The sequence below is a fragment of the Notamacropus eugenii genome, chromosome 1, assembly GCF_028372415.1.
Source record: "Notamacropus eugenii isolate mMacEug1 chromosome 1, mMacEug1.pri_v2, whole genome shotgun sequence".
Classification (NCBI taxonomy): domain Eukaryota; kingdom Metazoa; phylum Chordata; class Mammalia; order Diprotodontia; family Macropodidae; genus Notamacropus; species Notamacropus eugenii.
The window spans coordinates 433,643,536-433,662,785 of NC_092872.1; the positions used below are offsets into that span (position 1 = coordinate 433,643,536).

General features: G+C 41.5%; 1 protein-coding gene across 6 annotated transcripts in view; it reads right to left on the reverse strand.

The window, feature by feature from the left end:
• The window catches only part of WHRN (whirlin), a 141,122-nt gene that overhangs the window by 9,306 nt on the left and 112,566 nt on the right, over positions 1-19,250 (reverse strand). For 3 of the 6 annotated variants that reach the window (XM_072631726.1, XM_072631725.1, XM_072631724.1), the window contains exons 6-9: positions 17,995-18,207; positions 16,698-16,904; positions 13,504-13,536; positions 924-995 (exon numbers count right to left, since the gene is read on the reverse strand). In XM_072631726.1, coding sequence (XP_072487827.1) covers positions 924-995; positions 13,504-13,536; positions 16,698-16,904; positions 17,995-18,207 — 525 coding nt within the window. The remainder of the gene's footprint in view (positions 1-923; positions 996-13,503; positions 13,537-16,697; positions 16,905-17,994; positions 18,208-19,250) is intronic. The other 3 variants (XM_072631729.1, XM_072631728.1, XM_072631727.1) reach the window with 1 other exon arrangement.

Sequence of the window (19,250 nt, forward strand, 5' to 3'; positions counted from 1 at the left end):
AGTTATGCAAGCATAGGATTTAGAGTCAAAAAGGTCCATCTGACATAAAAGGTTAATGCTGGAAGGGACTGGAGAATATGCAACCTCTGAGAGACAAGGTCCTTCCCTAGGCCCCGTAGGGAAGCATCTACTCTAATCTCCTTATTTTATATACTGAGTTCACTGAAGTCCAGTGAGGGCAAGCAACCAGCCAAAGACCCTACAGGTATTAAATGGATACTCTGAGACTGGACTGAAGAGCAGTGCTGGGCCTAGAACAGGACCCTGAGCTTGCTTTTGTCATTCTGCCAAGTGTATTTCATGAAAACCGGGTGATATGCTTGGTATATCTGATTGTTCTATTTTGTGTGTGGTTTTGTGTCAACCTAAAATTTCATCAGGGAGAATTCCAGATATGGAAACTTCCTCCTCTTATCCAGTTCAGCTCCTCATCTATAATTTGATCCTTGAGAGAGCTGTTCAAGGGCACTGAGAAGATAAGAGGTTAGTCCAATGGACACAAAGCCAAGTCTTTGTCTGAGGCAGGACTTGAACCCAGGTCTTGGGGGTTCCAAGGCAGGCCCTCTAACTCAAGTCTGATGCTAACTACCTGTGCTCCCATGGGAAAGTCACATCAGCTCACTGGACTTAAATTTCCTCCTCTATAAAATGAGAGGGTAGGATTAACTGATCTCTGAGGTTAATTCCTATGAGGTTACACTTTACAGTGGCATGCTGCTTCTCTGTTAGTTCTTCCCTCACCCTGCCCTTGGAGGCAACTGGGGTTAAGTGACTTGTCCAGGGTCACACAGTATCTGAGGCTAGATTTGAACTCCTGGGCCAGTGCTCTATCCATTGTACCACCTCACAGGCCTTTCTGCTAATTCTTAGTGATCAAAATGTCCTATTCCAATTAAAGGCCAAAAGACAACAGAACATCTTACCAAGGAAACATCTGGTAGAGCACTGGTACTGCCCTGGATTACTTCTCCAGTTTCTTCAAGATCTAGAGTATTCTAGAAAGAAATGAAAAGGAAAGCAGTCAGCAAAGACATACTGAAAAGAAGCAAGCTGCTTGTCCTCTGGGAGAACAATCCTGTCTTTCTGCTGCTTCAGTGCCATGTCATGGCTTCTCTCCTTTAACCTCCATCACCCCAGCTCAAAATAACATGTAGAGGACATTTTTTTAAATTTAGCCTATTGGTAAAGTGAGTACTGGTTGCTAGCCTTCACCTCTGTATGTTTCACTAAGTCAGTATTCCCTGTTCCTGAGAGTTAGGTACCACCCCTTGAGGATACCCAAGTAGTACACATCTCTGTTCCTTCATCTGTTGTTTCCATCCCCCACTGTAACGGGTGAGGCCTCCCTGGGCCTTGGCAATCACCTATTCAAATCAGTGCCAGATGTTTGCTTTCTGTGTAATTGCAGCCCAAATGACATTATGAAATGTCAAAATATGTCCTGGTCCATGTCAACAACTGAGGTAGAGACAGAAAAATGAGTACTGAGGAAAATGAAATTAATTCACGACTCTCCAAAAGCCATCCTGGTAGAGAACAGCAATCAAGGAACTGGAGAGAAGTAATTTGGACCTAAAGTGACTTTGACTAAGCACTTCCAATTAATGCCAAGGAATTTATAAAAATATCATTTGCATGTATTAAGAAGAGCAAAAAGAGGAATGTAAAAATTTTGTTGATGTCTCCTGCAGTTAGAGGAGCAATGCCCCGCATCTAACACATCTGGGACATGCACAGGTGTAGAGAAAAACATGACCTTGGCCATAGTAGGCCTCATCCAGAAGCTTGCGTTAGCAGTGAGTCAAGTCTGGAGGATGTCTACCTTAGGGGGTTATGATCACATGTCTAATTGGCAGCAGAACTAGGATTCTAATTCAGGTTTTCTGGTTCCAAGTCCAAGTGCACCAGACCTACCTCTGTCACTGACTAGCTGCGTGACCATAAATGAGCTAAGTGACCTCTCTGAGTCTGAATTTCATCTATAAAATAGGAACCATGATACTTGTGGAACTCGCTGTATTGGCACCACCTGAAACTAGCCGTATTTGGGTGTCCAATTGAAAGGTTATCAAGAGATAAGCACTCTGTAAGTCACAATTATGACAGTGGCTTGGAGAAGAGGATGAACTATTGGCATGTGGGTGAATCACAAATATTGGAGGTAAATACGTTCTTAGGATGCAGGTTCTTCTTTACAGAGATCCTTCTGCTCTCCCAGGACAAGAATGCAAGAAGTAGGGTTCATCTGGAGTACCTGTCATACTGTTCCCCTTCTTTCAAGGCTTAATCTAAGGCCCACCTCCTCCCTGGAGCCTTTCACAGGCACCCCCTGCTCACAATAGCTCTTTCCAATGAAAACGCAGAGTACTTAGTCTTAGAACACCCTAACATCCCAGCCCCCCAACCTGATGCAAACATTGCTTTGTATCACTAGTAATTTTTCCCCTGTCTCAAGAACTAAGCTATGCAAACCTGGGCAAATCATTTAACCTCTGCCACCCTCAGTTTCCTCATCTATAAAATGGGCATAATAACAGCATGGGGTGATTGTGAGGACCAAAGGAGATAATATTTATAAAGCTCTTTGCAAACCTTTATGATTTATATGGTAGCTGTTATCATCTATGTGACCTGGAGTAAGTTATTTTTCCTCTTAGACCTCAGTTTCCTCAACTGTAAAATGAAGGCGTTAGACTAGTCCTTTCCAGTTCTATGTCTATAATCCTAGACTATATATTCTTCCTGCTGTTGGGTGAGCTGAAGTCCCTAGAAAATGGGGTGTGATATTGACTGAGGCCTGGGATAATGACAGTAGGCAGTTGGAAGGTAAAGAATGACTTTCTTCATTACTACATTGGACAGAATTGGTATTATTGTATGATGGATGGTGTGAAATATTATTTCATTCTCTGCCATTAATTGTGTAACTGGTGCTAGAAGGTGCCAAAGAGTGGAGAGCACATCTTCTGTTCTATTGACCATTATTTATTGTTGGATAAACAACTGATTAGTCTGGAGCTGCAGGACGTCTGCATTTCTCCATCTGCTAAATCCAGTTGCTCAGAAGGCTCCTGTCCTTAAAGTCTTACCTCATTTGCTACTAAAATAGACAGAGACAGCAGTTTAATAACGCAATGTATTAGTCAGCAAAGATATTCAAAGAACAGACTTTTTATCACTAAAGCCTTCCGATAAGGATCAAGGTCAGTAGAACCACTCAGTGAGGGAGTTAGGAACAAGCATTTATAGAGAAAAATGGCGACTTGGACCTTGGAGAAGTTAAGCTGACAATAGGGTAAATTTTTTTGGAGGGTGGAAAGAGGAGCCAGAGGCAGGTGCTCAGGCCACAGTTATTTCATCCATGTCACCTTGGGGAGAAAGGGAACCCACTTACTGGAAGTTAGACAAAGCAAAGAAGCATTCTGGGAAATCCCTGATCCAACTGAAAGTTCTCATTCCCTCCTTCCCCTTAATACTCACTATCTGTACCACTCCTGTGATCTTAGCCTGTTCTGTGTACTTTGTCAGTCTGTGAGGACCTGCAGGGCAGGGACCCTGTCTTGTATTCTCCTTAGGACTTAGCATAATTCCTTGCACATAAGCATTTAATAAACAGGTACTGAATGATCATGGTGTTGCAGAAGAAAGAGTACTGAGTTTGGATTCAGAAAACCCAGATTCAAATACCAAGTCTGCAACTTATTATGTGACCTTGGATAAGTTCCAGCTCCTTTCTGGGCTTCGATTTCTTTAGCTGGATTAGACTACATGATCTATAAAGTACCTTCTAGCTCTAAAACTCAGTGAATCTGTAGGTCTTCAGGAAGCTAAGAACTGTACAGGACCACCCAAAAACCTTTTCTTTTCCTCTCCCCACCCCCAACCTCTTTGTTCAACCCATAAGCAGCTAGAACTAGAAGTTATCTTCTTTTAAGTTAGAGATAAAATAAAACTCAATTTTTCAGGGTTGGCAAAAGCAGGACTGGGTCATCCCTTGCTTCTAATATTCTAATAAATCTCAAAAATAGAGATTGTGTGTGGTCATAAATTGTAATGACTTTTAAGCACAGGATTATGACTTTCAAAGCAAAGCATATTAAGATTTTGCCGTGTCTGGCATCATTTCCAATAGGCCCACAAATGTCTGGTACATATACTTACATTGTGCTATTATTTAACTCCTTAGTTTTTTACTCTATTAAAAATTTTAAAAACTAATATAAAGTCATTATTTTGGGTTCTTTGTCCTATTACATTTTGTTGCTGATTCCCTACTTTAAATGTGAATTGTCTAAGCTTCACTTTCCCAATTTGTAAATTTCAGGATTTGGACCCCAAAATGGAGTACTAAAGTTTTATATTCTAAATCTAACTTTTAATATTTTAAAATAAATTTCTTAACCTACAGCCCATGAATTTGTTAGAGAGATACACAGATAGAGAGAGAGACAGACAGACAGAAAGGGTTGGATAAGGAGAGAGAGAAACTATATTTCAGTATAATCAATTTCCTCTGTAATCTTAGGTATTTTATTTGATGTATTTAAAAACATTATTCTGAAAAACAGTTCATAGGTTTCATCAAACTGTTAAAGGGGACACTCAAAAAAGAAAGATCAAGAACCTTTGTTCTAAGTCTTAGAATATTTGTAAATATTTAATATTTATAAAGCACTTAGCGTAGCACCTGGTACATAATAGGTGTTTAATAGATGTTTGTTCCTTCCTCCTTCGTCCAGATCTACTACTTCTTATACTTCAAGAAGCAGTGGTTTTCCCCTCCTAGTAGGTTTTCAAGCCGAGGCTGGATCACCACTTGTTGGATGTGTTATAGAGTTGAGATACTTCTATAAGTAGGGTGGACAACATGGCCTCTGTGGTCCCTTCCAGCTCTTACATTCTGTGACTCAATGATTCAAGACCCCTTCTGACTCTAGTATTCTAGGGTGAAGGTCCCTCCTAACTCTAATTTTCTGATCCTATGACCCTCCTAGTTTTAACATCCTGACTTGTAAGACCCTGCCTATCTCTAACATTCTATGATTCCATGGTCAACTTTAAATTCTCAAAATCCAAATTCTCCAACGAAATCATAATGGCTCCCACAGCCACCTCCAGATGCCACCAGAGAGAAAAGTCCTACAACTGTTCTCCCTAGTCTACAACTGACTCAGAGGTTAGTCAACTTTCTCAAAGTTGCAGAGCCTCAGTGAGGACTCAGCAGTAGAACTCTGGCCTCCTGACTCTTGATGGAAGAAGGACAACCTGCATATTCCTTGTGTGGTATTTATCCAATCCAAGAGCACTGAGTGGCTCTTAGAAATGCTGCAGGGTCTGTCAGTGAATAAACATGGAAGACAAATGGGGCTGCTGTTTGCATTTCGTCATTTCCTGTAGCATCTGGTAGAGGTGCTGAGCTTGGCACTGTTCAAGCATCAATTTCCAAAGCTAAGTAGTATTAAACAAATACAGGCTGCCAGCTGCAGGTTATTTTGTGTTGGGTTTTTCTTGATGGCTATTAACTTTTACAGTCCCCTGCTTTCTCACTTTGACTTCAAGAATATTGATGGAGTCACAAATCAAGGCTCTACTGGAGGTATTAGATGAACCCAGGATTTCTTTAAGGTTTTGTGTGCAGACTCTAATGGGAAGAAGAACCTCAACGTGGATGCAGGAGAACTGCATTCAAATCTTGCCTGCAGCACTAACTTTATAGCTGTGTGACTTTTAGGAAATCATTTCTCCAAGCCTTAGTTTCCTCACTTTTAAAATGAGAGAGTTGGTCTATACCAGGAGTCTTAACTTGGAGTCTATAGATCCTAAATGGGTCTGTAGAAACATTTCAGGAGGTTCATGGATTTGGATGAGAAAAAAATTACATCTTTATTTTCATTAACCTTTAGTTTCTTTTGTAATCCCATGCATTTTATACATTTAATCTTCTGAGAAGGGGACCATAGGCTTCACCAGTTTGCCAAAAGGGCCCATAATACAAAAAAAAAAAAAGGTTAAGAACCCCTGATGAATACTTTCAAACATCCCACTTAGTTCTGAAATTCTCTGTAATTCTGTACAGAGTTAACTGGGAAAGAAGGGAGAAGGGACTTGGACAGAAGATGCAGAAGTGGAAAAAATAGGTAAGAAATATTTTCACCTAATAAAAGGCATCTCAGACCAAAACACATTATAGGATCATAGAATTTAGAAGTTAGAAAAGATGTTAGGGATCATTTAGTCTAATCTGCTAATTTTACAGATGAGAAAATTGAGGCCCAGAGAGGTGATGAGCCCAAAGTCAGATAATAAATTGTAGACCTGGAATCTTCCCCTACATATAACACTCACACTCATTTAAGGCCCTCACAGCTCTCATCTTCAAGTCAGCTGTACATAGACTTGGCCCTGTCAAAGTCTTTACCATGGAGGCAGATGTTACATAAGCCCACCGTGGACAAACGTTAAACATTCGTCACCTGAATTGTTTCTTGCTCTAAACTTCATAGCAATGTTAGTCAGAGACTTGCAATAACTAGCTCAGATGCCATTAAACTGCTGAGTGAATTTATTGTTCCAGGTGCTTTGCTGAGGACTTTTTTGTGTGCTAAGAAATCTTAAAATGGAATTTAATGGAAGGAATATGAGATTAGAGGCCCATCAGCTCAGGCTGAGCAGCGATTGGGGATTTCAGCCAGGGCCTAAGAGATGTCAGCAGGATTAGCCATTTGAGGGAAAGAAATGAAAATATTATAAACAAAAGCCCCCCAATTTCTTCTCTTTATGGGTTCTCACTTTCAGTTAGTGGAATATAAGGAACTAATTTTTACCAAATGTAGAAAATCGTGACTATTGCAAACAGGGTGGGGGGAGAGGGGGAAGCTGTGGCAGAAATATGGCCATTGGTTTGCTGTGAAGCGTCTACTGAAGAAAAACAGCTTTAAGAGCTCAGAAAACCGGTCGATGCAGCATCTGAGTATGACAACAGAGGATTGATGGTGAAGTATGCTTCTTACCACTCAGCAAAGAGGTGGTAAACTATGAGGGTGTAAAGAGGAATACATTGGCAGACATGGCTAATGTGTCTACTTTTCTTGACTAGATTTATTTGTTACAAGGGAAGAAGGGTTCTATTGAGAGGGAAGTGGTAGGAATTAGGAAATGGCAGTGAGGGGCAGCAGGGTGTGGGGAGAAAACGTATTAATAGTAATTTTTGAAATAGTCTGCCAAAAATTCCAGGTCAATATTCTAGGGATGGTAGGGACCTCCAGAGGCCATTAGGTGAGTTTACTTCTCTGCCTCTGGGGGCAACTACATTTAAGCAGTTTAACTAAATTCAACAAATATTTATTGTACACCTGTCATTAGCAAGGGTTTGTACTGTGTCAACTAAACCAGAAAGATGAAGAAAAGGAGGAGGAGGAGAGAGATGAAAAGAGAGGAGGAAAAGATATAACTTTGACATGGAGGTGCTTCTTAGTGTCAACCTTCTATCCTTCTACATGCAGTTTAGCTTGCTCCCATCTTTCCTCCCTTCAGTGAATAATTTCATTATCTGTTAAGATGTTTTCCAGATCTAACATTCTATGCTATATGTTTAACATACTATACATTCTAAAGACTTTAAGCTATATTATCTATCTTATCATCCCATGTTCTAAGAACTCTTCCAGTTCTGATACTCCTATCTTCCTCTTCCCACTTCTAATGTCCTGAATCCAAAGCACTAAATCATTTCTCTCTAAAGAGACTGTAACTGAGCACCTCCCTCAGTCTTCACTGATCCAGGCTCAATGATTCCAGTCTGGGAAGGCAACACAGTGGAAAGAATGCTGGATTGGAAGTGAGAGGTGCTGAGTCCCAACCCCAGCTCTGCCATTTATTTCCTGTATCATAGTGGGCAAGTCACTTCACTTTTCTGTTGGCAAAAGGAGAGAGTTAGACTAGATTAAGGGTTCTTATCCTGGGGTCTGTGAATTGTTTTATTTTTTTTTTTACAGAATATTTTGATAACTGTATTTCAATATAATTTGTTTCCTTTATAATCCTGTTTTTATTTTACGTATTTAAAAATGTTCCTTTGAGAAGGGTTCAGCAGCTTGCCAGAGGGATCCAGATCACATGCAAAAAGGCTTAAGAATCCCCAAACAAGATCATCTCTAAAAGTTTTTTTCAGCTCTGAAGCTATGATTCTTGAGTTTTTTCTCCTAGGATTTCTTTCCCAAGGTTTTCAAATTAAAATTCTTCCATGGGCCTTCTCCAGATTAAAAGAGCAAATATTTTCTTGTTTTATGGTCTATCCTGATCCTCTGACATTGAGGCTGCTTAGCTAGTTTACTAAAATATTCACTAAGTGACTATGGGTTAGGAATCCAAATTTTATTTTTGAGAGAATCTTATGAAAATGTTTGGTTGCTTTAAATTTCCTTTGGAAAACAATTCTACTAAACTTCATGAAAGATGACTGAAATCTAGCTACTATTCAATGAATAATTTAGGACAGTTTGTCTGAGTGGTCAGTCAATCAATAAACAATTATTAGTGTCCACCGTGTGCCAGGCAACGAACTAAGTGCTAGGGATACAAAGAAAGGCAAAAAATAGTCGCTGCCCTCAAGGAGCTTGTGATTTTAATGGAAGAGACAACATACCAACAAGCTATGTAAACATCAATTGGAGACAATCAGCGGAGGGAAGGCACTAGATTTAAGACGAGTCAGGAAAGGCTAAGTAAGTCTAGAGTCAGGATGTAATTAGACTTGCTTTTGTTATTGTTTAATTGGTTTTTTTTCAGTTTGGTCTGACTCTTCATGACCCCATTTTGGATTTTCTTGGCAATGATACTGGAGTGCTTTGCCATTTCCTTCTCCAGCTCATTTTACAGATGAGGAAACTAAGGCAAACAGGATTAAGTGACTTGCCCAAGGTCACACAGCTAGTGTCTGAGGTCGGATTTGAACTCAAGTCTTTCTGACTCCAGGCCCAGTACTCTATCTACTCTGTCACCTAGCCACCCTTAACAACAAAAGTGACAGGATGTAATTCATACTCCTTTCTAGTGTAAGGTCTAAGCTTCTACCTTCCCTTGTAACTTCCCACATGAATCTGCTCAGGAAAGATTGCTGATGGCATCTGAAATATTCTGAATAGCAGTGGTAAAAAGAATAACCCTACTTTGCATTTGTATAGGGTTGTACCAGAATTCAAAGAAATTCCGCTTGATTTCATTGGCTCTTCATAGCAATCCTGTCATTTTAAAACGAGCAAGGCAGAAATAGTCCCTCTTATTTTACAGAAGCTGAGACTCCAGGGAATGGTCCAGTATAACTCACAAGCAACAGAACTGAGTCTAGACCCCCAGGTATTAAAAGTCCAAGTCTGTGTTCCCTGAAACTGGATCATACAACCATTTCTGTCCTTGCTGTGGTTCAGAGAGAAGCTGAAATCCCCTCAAGTGAGCCTGAGCCAGGCTAAAGTCTAAAGAGTTGAAGATACTCTTCTACTTTGAATGTCCTGAAAATCATAGACTGAACAATTTTAGATTTGGAAAGGACCAAAGGGACATAAGACAGGCTTCATTCTATGAAACTATAAACTTGGCACCTTTTGTAATAAACATTCACCATATAATGAATTGTTGAGAGTGATGTCCTCTCTACAACACCCCCACCTTTAATCAATATAGTTTTTAATATCTTGGCAGCTATTTTTATGGGGAGGAAATGTTCTTTGGAATCAGGTGAAAATTCTCAGGGTTGACTTGGTATTAAACAAATGAAAAATAAATGCGATTTCAAGATTAGGAGAACTACATTTGATCTTCCTTGATCATTTGTTTATGGAAAACAGTCGCAATAGGAGAAGGCATTTAACCTGGGAAAGATAGCCATTCGGCCTGATAAAAGGAATTATTCTAAATGGTAATTGGTCCCCCCAAGGCACAGTGACGAAATTCAGGGGCACTGTTACCGAGCTGTTTCCATCTCACCCTGTACTTGTGCCAAAAGGGGAAAAAAAGACAACTTTGCTACAGTGCACTAGGCTTAATAATGATTCTGAATGGATATGCGGATTTGGGGGGCATGGGGTTTGCTGAGGAAGGAAGGGGGGACAGTGAATGGATTAGCTTCAGAAAATTGGAAATCTATCCCTTAAATAAAAAAAGTTTGAAACACCTTCAGAAACGCTGGTGGGACTTTTTCATGGAAGAAGTAAAAGTAAAAAGAATCCCAAGATTTTTAAGTTTTGATTCATTAGAGAGAGAGTTCCCCAACAATAGAAAAGTTCAAGTATAAGCTTGATGACCACCTGTTGGAAGGACTGTAAAAAGGAATTGATATTTGGGGTAAGGATTGAACCCAATGTCCTCTACTATTTCTTCTGATATTACAATTCTAAAAATCTCAGGGTGTGACTCCCAAATCAGTTAGCAGGGCCCTTTTAGTGGCAGGGTGCAGGTTGGTTGGGGCCTGCCTCCCCCTTCAGCACTCCTTCTCTGACAGAATACTTCAGAAGGGTTCCTGAAGGTCACTCCAGTGCTATGCAGTACTCCTTACTGTGCGTGGGTTCCATCATGGTTACCCCCCAGCAGCCTTCTCTACATTATATTGTACCTTCTTTAGCACTGAAGGAAAGCTAATGCTATAAAGATCCAGAGTTCTTAGCCTGCTACAATAGCTGTCCTTGCAGGCCTTGGAGACCTTTGGTGTGGGCTGGGAACAAGGGCTGAGTACAGCAGGAGTGAAAAGGAGAGGAATGTAGGAGGCCACATAATACTTTTAGGGGCAGTAGATTCACAAGATTACAGTTTTAGAGCCATATTGTGACCCCTTCATTTTACAGATGGAGCCCATTTTACATGGTGGCCCAGAGAGGTTGACTGAATTTTCCATGGTCATACAGGTAGTCAGTATCAGAAGCAAGGTTCAAACCCAAGGCCTCTGACTTCAAATCCAATGCTTTTTCTACTGTACCGCCATCTTCCTGCCTATATCCAAACCATTCCAGTCTTCACCCTCACTGGAAACTTAGACTGTACCTGGAACTACCCTGGGATCTATCTGATGGGTGAGCTTTCACCTCATCTTGCTCAGATCCAGATCTCTCCCCTCACTTCCTAGCCATCTCCAAACCATATAACTCTATTCCCATATCCCTACACTCTTATCAACTCCTCTTTATCTGTTATTTTCCTTAATAAGAATATAAGCTCGTTAGGGCCAGGACTATCTTGGTTGTATTTGTATTTGTATTTGCAGCGTCTAGCACAGTACTTGGTACATTTGGTGTTGTTCAATCATTTTAGTTGTGTCTCACTCTCCATAATCTTACTTGAGATTTTCTTGGCAATGGTACTGGAGTGGTTTTCCATTTCCTTTCCAGCTCATTTTATAAATGAAGAAACTGGGGCAAACAGGGTTAAGTGACTGGTCCAGGGTCACAAATCTATTAAGTATCTAAGGCCAGATTTGGACTCAGGTCTTCCTGATTCCAGGCCCAGCACTCTATCCTTTATCAACTAACTACCCAGCCTGGTACATAACCTGGTGCAATGATCTCTCTCTCTCTCTCTCTCTCTCTCTCTCTCTCTCTCTCTCTCTCTCTCTCCATCTATCTATCCATCCATCCATCCATCCATCCATCCATCATCTATTTGTCTATCTACTGGAGACCCAAGTTTTAATCTCTCATACTGGTCAGTGTTATTGTGTTTCTTTCTATTGTACTTGACTACCAGCATCTTGCTGTATACTTGAGTTTCATTAGGAAAGGGCAAGTGAGGGAGATAAGAGATTAATACAGATGGACACCATTTATTTCTGTTTACCCTAAAGCCCACAGTTCTGATGTATTTAGATAAGTACTCATCCCTAGCCTGGAGGATAATAACTCTCAAAAATTATTGCCTGAACTGATGTACAAGAAAATTAAGAGGTCTTCAAAAAAATTCTTTTGCCTTTAACTTCTCTGAACACTTAACACACAAAGATTGAGGAGTAGGTATGGAAGGAGAAAAGAAGGTTATGAGAATGCTAAGATCCCTGTCCCCTTAAGTGACACAGGGCTTATATATGAAATAAGCAAAATCCATCAGATCTGATCAGTTCATAAAGAAATAGATGAGTGGTTAGAAATAGACAGCCAGTGGTAATCAAAATAATAGCTGCCATTTACAAAGCTCTTAGAGAATCCAAGGACCTTGCATAAATTATTTTATTTGATGCTTATCTCAATCTTGGTGGGTAGGTTTTGTTTGTTGTTCAGTTGTTTTCAGTCGTATCCAATTCTTGTAACCCTATTAGGGGTTTTCTTGCCAAAGATACTGGAGTGGTTTGCCATTTTCTTCTCCAGTTTACTTGATAGATGAGGAAACTGAGGCAAACAGAGTTATGTGATTTGCTCAGGTATCAGAGGCCAGATTTGAACTCAGGAAGATGAGTCTTCCTCACTCCAGGCCCAGCACTCCATTTACTGTGCCACCTAGCTGCCCTAAGTATTATTTTGACTTTTATAGGTGAGAAAACTGAGATTCAGGTTAAGTTTCTTTCCCAAGTCCATGCAGTTACCAGCCATTGGGGATAAGGTTTGAATTCAGGTCTTTCTGGACTCCAACTCTGTCCATTATGCCCTATTGTAGTGGTAACACAGCAACCCCATAAGCAGCATGAGGCAGCTTCTACCTCACATATAAATAAGCAAAGAATTTAGAACTGGAAGGGACTTTAGAGAGTACAACGTCAGAGCTGGAAGGGGCCTTGGGACAGAGAATGTCAGAGTTAGAAGAGACATTTGAACACAGAATGTCAAAAGTGTAAGGGCCCTTAGGGCACTGAATGTCAGAGCTGGAAGGGACATTAGAATATAGAACATCAGAGATATACGGGACCTCAGGACATAGAATATCAGACTAGAAGAGACATTAGAATATGGAACATCAGAGATATATGGAGATCTTAGGACACAGAATGTCAGAGCTAGAAGGGACATTAGAACACAGAATGTCAAAAGTATAAAGACCCTTAGGGCATAGAATGTCAGAACTAGAAGGGACCTTAAAAATATAAATGCTAGAACTGAGACACCAATGACGTAATTTGCCCAACATCATAGAGCAGGAGTCAGAAGATCTGTGTTGTATTCCCAGCTCTGCCACTACCGAGGACTCTTTCCACTATGTCACACTGACGTGGCAGCTGTCATATGGTATGATGTGACAAGGAGGAAGAAGAGGACTGAAGCCATGGGAAAAGCCTAATGAGCTGGCAACCAGACCAGACAATGAGACAGAGAGATCCAAGAACAGGCAGATGGGCACATAAAAAGACTGAGAGGCAAACACGAGGAGATGTTGGAGAACATGTCCTTCTTATTCAGCCCCCTACGGGGCCAGACCTTAGAGACAGACCTGCCTTTGGCAGCCAACCACTTTCTGTCCTTCACCCCACCCTCGACCCCATCTTTTTTACTATGGAAACCACAGCAGGGAAGCTCCCCGGTGAAAGGACCATACCTCCATTAGGTCTATTAACCATAAGAGCCGCTCCTGGGAAAGATAATTCAGGCAAACACAAAAAGGGGGGAAAAACAAAATAAAACAATGCATTAGGGACTGGAACAGATGCAGCAAACCACTACCATTCCACACACAAAAAGGCAATAAAAATAAACATAAGACCCTGGTAAAAAGATCCCCTAATCCCTTCTTGCCACAAACCCACTAAGTAACATATTCTCTTGCATGAAGCTGTTAAAGTAAAAAATCATAGGAGTAGTTCAGGGCAGATATTTTAGGGGACCCTAGAGCTAAGTAAGGATTAACACTGAAACTCATATAGTGGTCGTGAAACCAACCACTTAAAATAGAAAATTAGAGGCTATCCAGTGGAACAGCCTGTGATCTGGGCCTTAAGGAGAAACAGAGACTTTCAGCCTTTCCTAGAAGCCTTTATATGAAATGCAGGCAAGGCATAGGATGCAAATGCCATCTTTAGGCTTCCACAGTCAGATGTGAGCCAGGGCTTGAGTCTGATTGAGTGCTACAGTCTGGGGAATGTCTCAGGAATGATGACAGAAGAAGGAAAAGGGGCCAGATAATTAGATTCAGCCTGTGTAGCCTGCTGAGCTCCAGACTGCTAGCAAGTTTCACCACTGAGTATTTAGGGAAATTTTCCTAAATCCCCTAGTTAGTACCTAACAATAGTGCATACACTAAGCATTTAACAAATGTCTGCTATTTGCTTGGATGGAGGCATGGGCATATATATATAATATATATGTATGAGTGTGTATGTGTGTGTGAACATATATGTGTTACATTATATTTATGTGCATACATGCATATTATGTGTGTACATATATACACATATACACATATATGTTTGTGTGTGTGTATATGTGCATATATAGTCTTACTACAGAAATATATTAGAAGCACTTGAGAAATAACCCAGGGTGCCTTTCCCTGGCAGGCTGTCTCTCATGCAGACACAAAGCACTTCACTCTTCCCTGTAATGGAGAAGGCTTCCAGGTTTCTATGAGCACTGTTCTTGGTCCCTCCTGAAGGCAGTAAGTGAGGTCCTGAAGATTGCCTACATCACCTGTAAGACTTTTAGGGCTCTTTCTGGATGTAAAAGAGCAGTGGTGATCATTAGAGCTCAACTTTCTTCTGTCCCAGTCTAGGTACTACTCAGTAGTAAGAGGTATTTGCTCACAAAAGTGACAGGAAATAAAAGGACCATCTTACAGGTTATCAGAGACTAGACTGAATATGATGAAACCTAGCTGGTTAGAAAACAAAAAATCCAGACATAAAAACTATGTGCAAAAAGGCCAGAGGTCCCTTCTGCAGCCTCCAGAGGTCCTCAGAACAGAAGGGGAGGTAACATCAGCTACCGCAATGCAAAATTCAAAATCTGTCTGGGGACTGGGCTTTTTAAGACATACCAGATTTTGGCCTTTGAGGATATGTGAAGGGATACTGACATGAGGTAGGACCTGGGCCAGGGGTTCAGAATTAGAGAGCTAGCAGGGAGCTGCCCATAGTGACACAGCCAATCAGTAACTGAGCCAGGACTAGAACCCAGGGCCAGTCTCCCAGGCCATTCATTGTTTTTCCATACTGCTTCTAGGACCCTTGTTCCCTGAACCTAAAAAAAGCACTCAGAATCATCTCCTAAAATCTAAATGATTCCTAAGGAGCAGCAGATGATCAAAATTTGTTTCTGTCAGGGTCCCTGTCTTAAGGAGACAGGCATGTGACAGATTAAAGCATGCAATTTTTAACTGATGCCAGATTACCCTCAAGGATTCAGAAAATACCACTTTGCATTTAAGTCCCACACTAAGTCTAAGTGGCTGGGATTTTCACCTAAGGGTCACCCCTTGGACAAGGTATATCCCTAGCCCATCTCCTAAATGTTGCATAAACTATTAACTGGATGAAAAAGATACCCAAGTCAATTTACTATGCTGCACACGTGGAGAGCAGCAGGGGGATTCTAGCTTCATCCTAGAGAATCAGGACTCCAGGTGATCAGTTTATCCCCTGAAGCACGGAATGGTGATATTTTTATAATCCGGGCTTTGATGCCACTTCCTGCATCTGTCCAGGAAAATCATTTGTACTTGGAGTTCTTGTGGGAAACAAAGCTGCCCAAGGACTTTGTTCCCACACCTGCTCCAATTTAAGAAGGGGTGCGGGGAGGCACTCTGCAATGGAAAAACATGCAGATTGCAACCAAAGGAAGGTAGTCTCTGGCTTCTTGAGATCTGATGATAGTCAAAAGATCGTATATAGACCATATTTAGAATATTCAGAGGTACTGTGCCATAGAGGGTAGAGTAGGCCTTGAAGCCAGGAAGACCTGAGTTCTAGTCTCACCTCTGACACACTGGCTGTGTGACCCTGGGCAAGTCATTTATCCTCTCAGTGTTATAAATAACTCTTTGAGACAATAATTTACAGAGAAGGTACCAAGATGTACTGGTAGAGGAAGGTCCTCACCGGGAACTCCCTCCACCAATGGAATCACAGGTCATTATCCCCACCTTGAATATTCACAGACATGGAGAAATATGAGAGACAGCATCATGATGATATAATCTAATCCCTAGATAATATAAAAATCTCATTTTTGTCAATAGCTCCAACCTCCTTTCCCAGTATATTAAAATAGCAAGGATCCAGGCAAACAGAGAAGTCAGAATTTCATCTCCATTTCCTTTTCTTTTTCTTTAACTGGTGGAAGTATAGTAAAATGACCAAAAGGCATGAAACAAGGAGAAAATGAGTCAGAAGACCCAGACAAGCTGGATAATCACTGAATTGTAATGGAACACTGACCCTATGGTAAAAAAAAAATATGCTTACAGACTGATGTGTCCCACCTGATGGAGGGTCCAAAGGAGAAGAATTCCTGCTCCTCCTTCCTCCATCACACCATTTAGCTTTGAGGAAAGGTCTTGAATCCTCTGGGATCATGAGGCACTCACTACTTGTCAGATCACATTGTTACAAATGGTCAGCTGCAAAAAGACCCTAGCCAGGGTCTGGTTATGGTTTGGGAGGGAGGAAGGGGAGGAAGGGAAGGGAGCTGATGCTGGGTGCATACAGAGCAAGAGAATCAGGAGCTGGGAGAAGAACTGCCCCTCCCCCCTCACTCTATCCCGAAGAGGATGGTGGGCCCAAGGATGGAGACACTCACTCGAGCGGAGCTGACCGTGGTAGAAGTGACCTGACTACCAGAGGAGGAGCCGGTGTCACTGTAAGACACCACAGAGTAAGTGTCCGTCCCAGTGCAGGATGGCTGCCGGGCCTTCATGGACTCAATCTCCCGTTTCAACACCATGTTGTCAAAGCGATCGAGGTCATGGGGGGAGATCAGACCCCTCACCTCAGATAGGAGGGAAAACTGAGGAACAAAAGAACATATTCAGCTGAGTGCTCCAGAAAAGGTTTCTTTTTCCCCTTCTATAATCTTAAACTAAATAATCTCTAAAGCCCCTTCTGTTTTAACTCCTTTTTACAGATAATCTCATAACATTTCTTGACTACTTTGGTAAAATAACTTGCTCAAGGTCATAGGTTCTTAGATGTAGAATTGAAAAAGATCATGAAGGCCATTAAGTCCAATTTCACTTTACAGATGAGGAAACTGAGACTCAGAGAGGAAAAGTGCCTTGCCAAGGATTATACCAGTAGCAGTAGGTATCAGTAGCAGGATTTCAATCTAGGTCCTCTGACTCCAGACCTAGAGAACTTTCCTCTATTCCAAAGGAAAGAATTCTGAATCTGAAGTCAGAAAACTTGTTTCCATATCAAATCATGTCTCTGTACATTCTGTCCAAGTGACCTTTGGCAAGTCACTTAATCAAAGGCCTGGACCTTAGTTTCTTCATCAATAAAATGAAATGATTGGACCAGATGAATTCTAAGACCTCTTCCACTTCTAAATCCTCTGACCCTGTGACCATTCAGACCTATGTCAAGCTATCTTATGGCATGTGGACAATGGGAACTTCAGAGTTCCACCTCACCCTAGCTCTAGCTTTTCACACCAGATTTTGACAAGTACTATCTACATGACTTTGAGCAAGTTTCATTACTTCTACAGACTTATTTCCTCATCTGTAAAATGAGGAGTTTGGACTAAATTACCTTCAGTTTCACTTTCAGTTCTAAGTCCACAATTGCATGATTCCCCAGCTCCTACAAACCCCAAACCCAAATTCATGCTTTTCAAAGGTCCCTTCCCCAATGGAACATTTGTTTAAATTCACAAGTAAAGGTGTCTCTATCTTATGCATGTATTTCTTAGATCTGGGGGGCTCTGAATGTATAACTGAGGCCTTGACAAAGTCTAGAGGAAGGTGAGGGTTCCAACAGGCATTCATGTTACTCCTCCCCACTCCCTGAATTCAGGCGGATATTTAGAGCCTCAGAGTCTCCACAGCTGTTCTGGAGCAGTTCCAGTGATAACAGCCCTGGCCACCTCACTGTACCTTGGCTTGGGTGTTGAGTAGTTCAAACAGAGCCATAATGAGAGCATCCACATGGATGTTGTTTTCCTTGTACTCATCTAGGTAGTAGCCCATGGTCGCTCTCTCCTGCTCATTCAGCAGATGTCGGGCTTGTTCCTCTAAGATGACCCGGGTCTGGTTGACCATGCTGCTCAGGGTGACCTGGGACCTGGCTGGCCCCTTGTAGAATCCCAGCTGGAAGACAATCACACAGAGAACAGAATTTACTCTGGAATGAGAATTCATACCTCTTTGGCATGACTAAAAAACATATGTGAGACACACTTTCATAAGGCACAGGAGGGAAATCTCCATTGTAGCATACTAGTCACAGCAAGATCTCAAGAAAGGTGGTATGGCACAGGGGAAAGAAAGTGGAGTTTGTCCTAGAGTTAGGAGACCTGAAGAAAAGTTAATGAAGCACAGTAGAAGGCACAATGGAACTAGAATCAGAAAACCTGGTTTGAAGGCTGACTTGTATACTACCTATATGTCAGACCTTGGGCAAGCTACAGAGGAGAAATAGCAACTGACATTTCTCATATAGGGTAAGGCACCTAGGCAGCCTCAAAGTGAGAGAAGTGTCCAAGATATTCATTTTCATTCTCTCTCTCTCTCTCTCTCTCTCTCTCTCTCTCTCTCTCTCTCTCTCTCTCTCTCTCCATCTCTCTGTCTTGCTGTTTATGTGTTTCTCTGTCTCCATCTCTGTCTCTGTCTGTGTGTCTCTCTTTGTCTCCATCTGTCTCTTTGTCTCTGTCTCTCTGTGTCTCCCCGTTTCTGTCTCTTTGTCTGTCTCTGTCTATCTCCATCTCTTTCTGTCTCTGTCTCTCTGTGTGTATCTCTGTCCCTCTCTGTCTCCATCTCTCTGTCTCTCAGTCTCTCTGTTTCTGTCTCTGTCAGTGTGCATATGTCTCTGTCTCTTTCTCTGTGTTTCTGTCTCCATCTGTCCACTTGTCTTAGTTCCAGGCCATCTTGCCCCTAAGAGATGTGTGACTCAACCTTGTTGTACAAAAGTGTTCTCTAAGCTTTCAGGCTGTTCAAGGATGACCTGAGGATGTTCTACATTTCAAGGGGCCATCAACAAGAGGGGATAATAATCTTGATTCACAATCAAATAGTAGATCTGGGAAATCATTTCTCAGATAAGATACCTTAAAAAGGCCTGAAATTTCAGGTGGAGGTTGGGGAAAATGACAAGAGATGATTTCCACTTTGGTTTCATCATGGACCTCACAGGC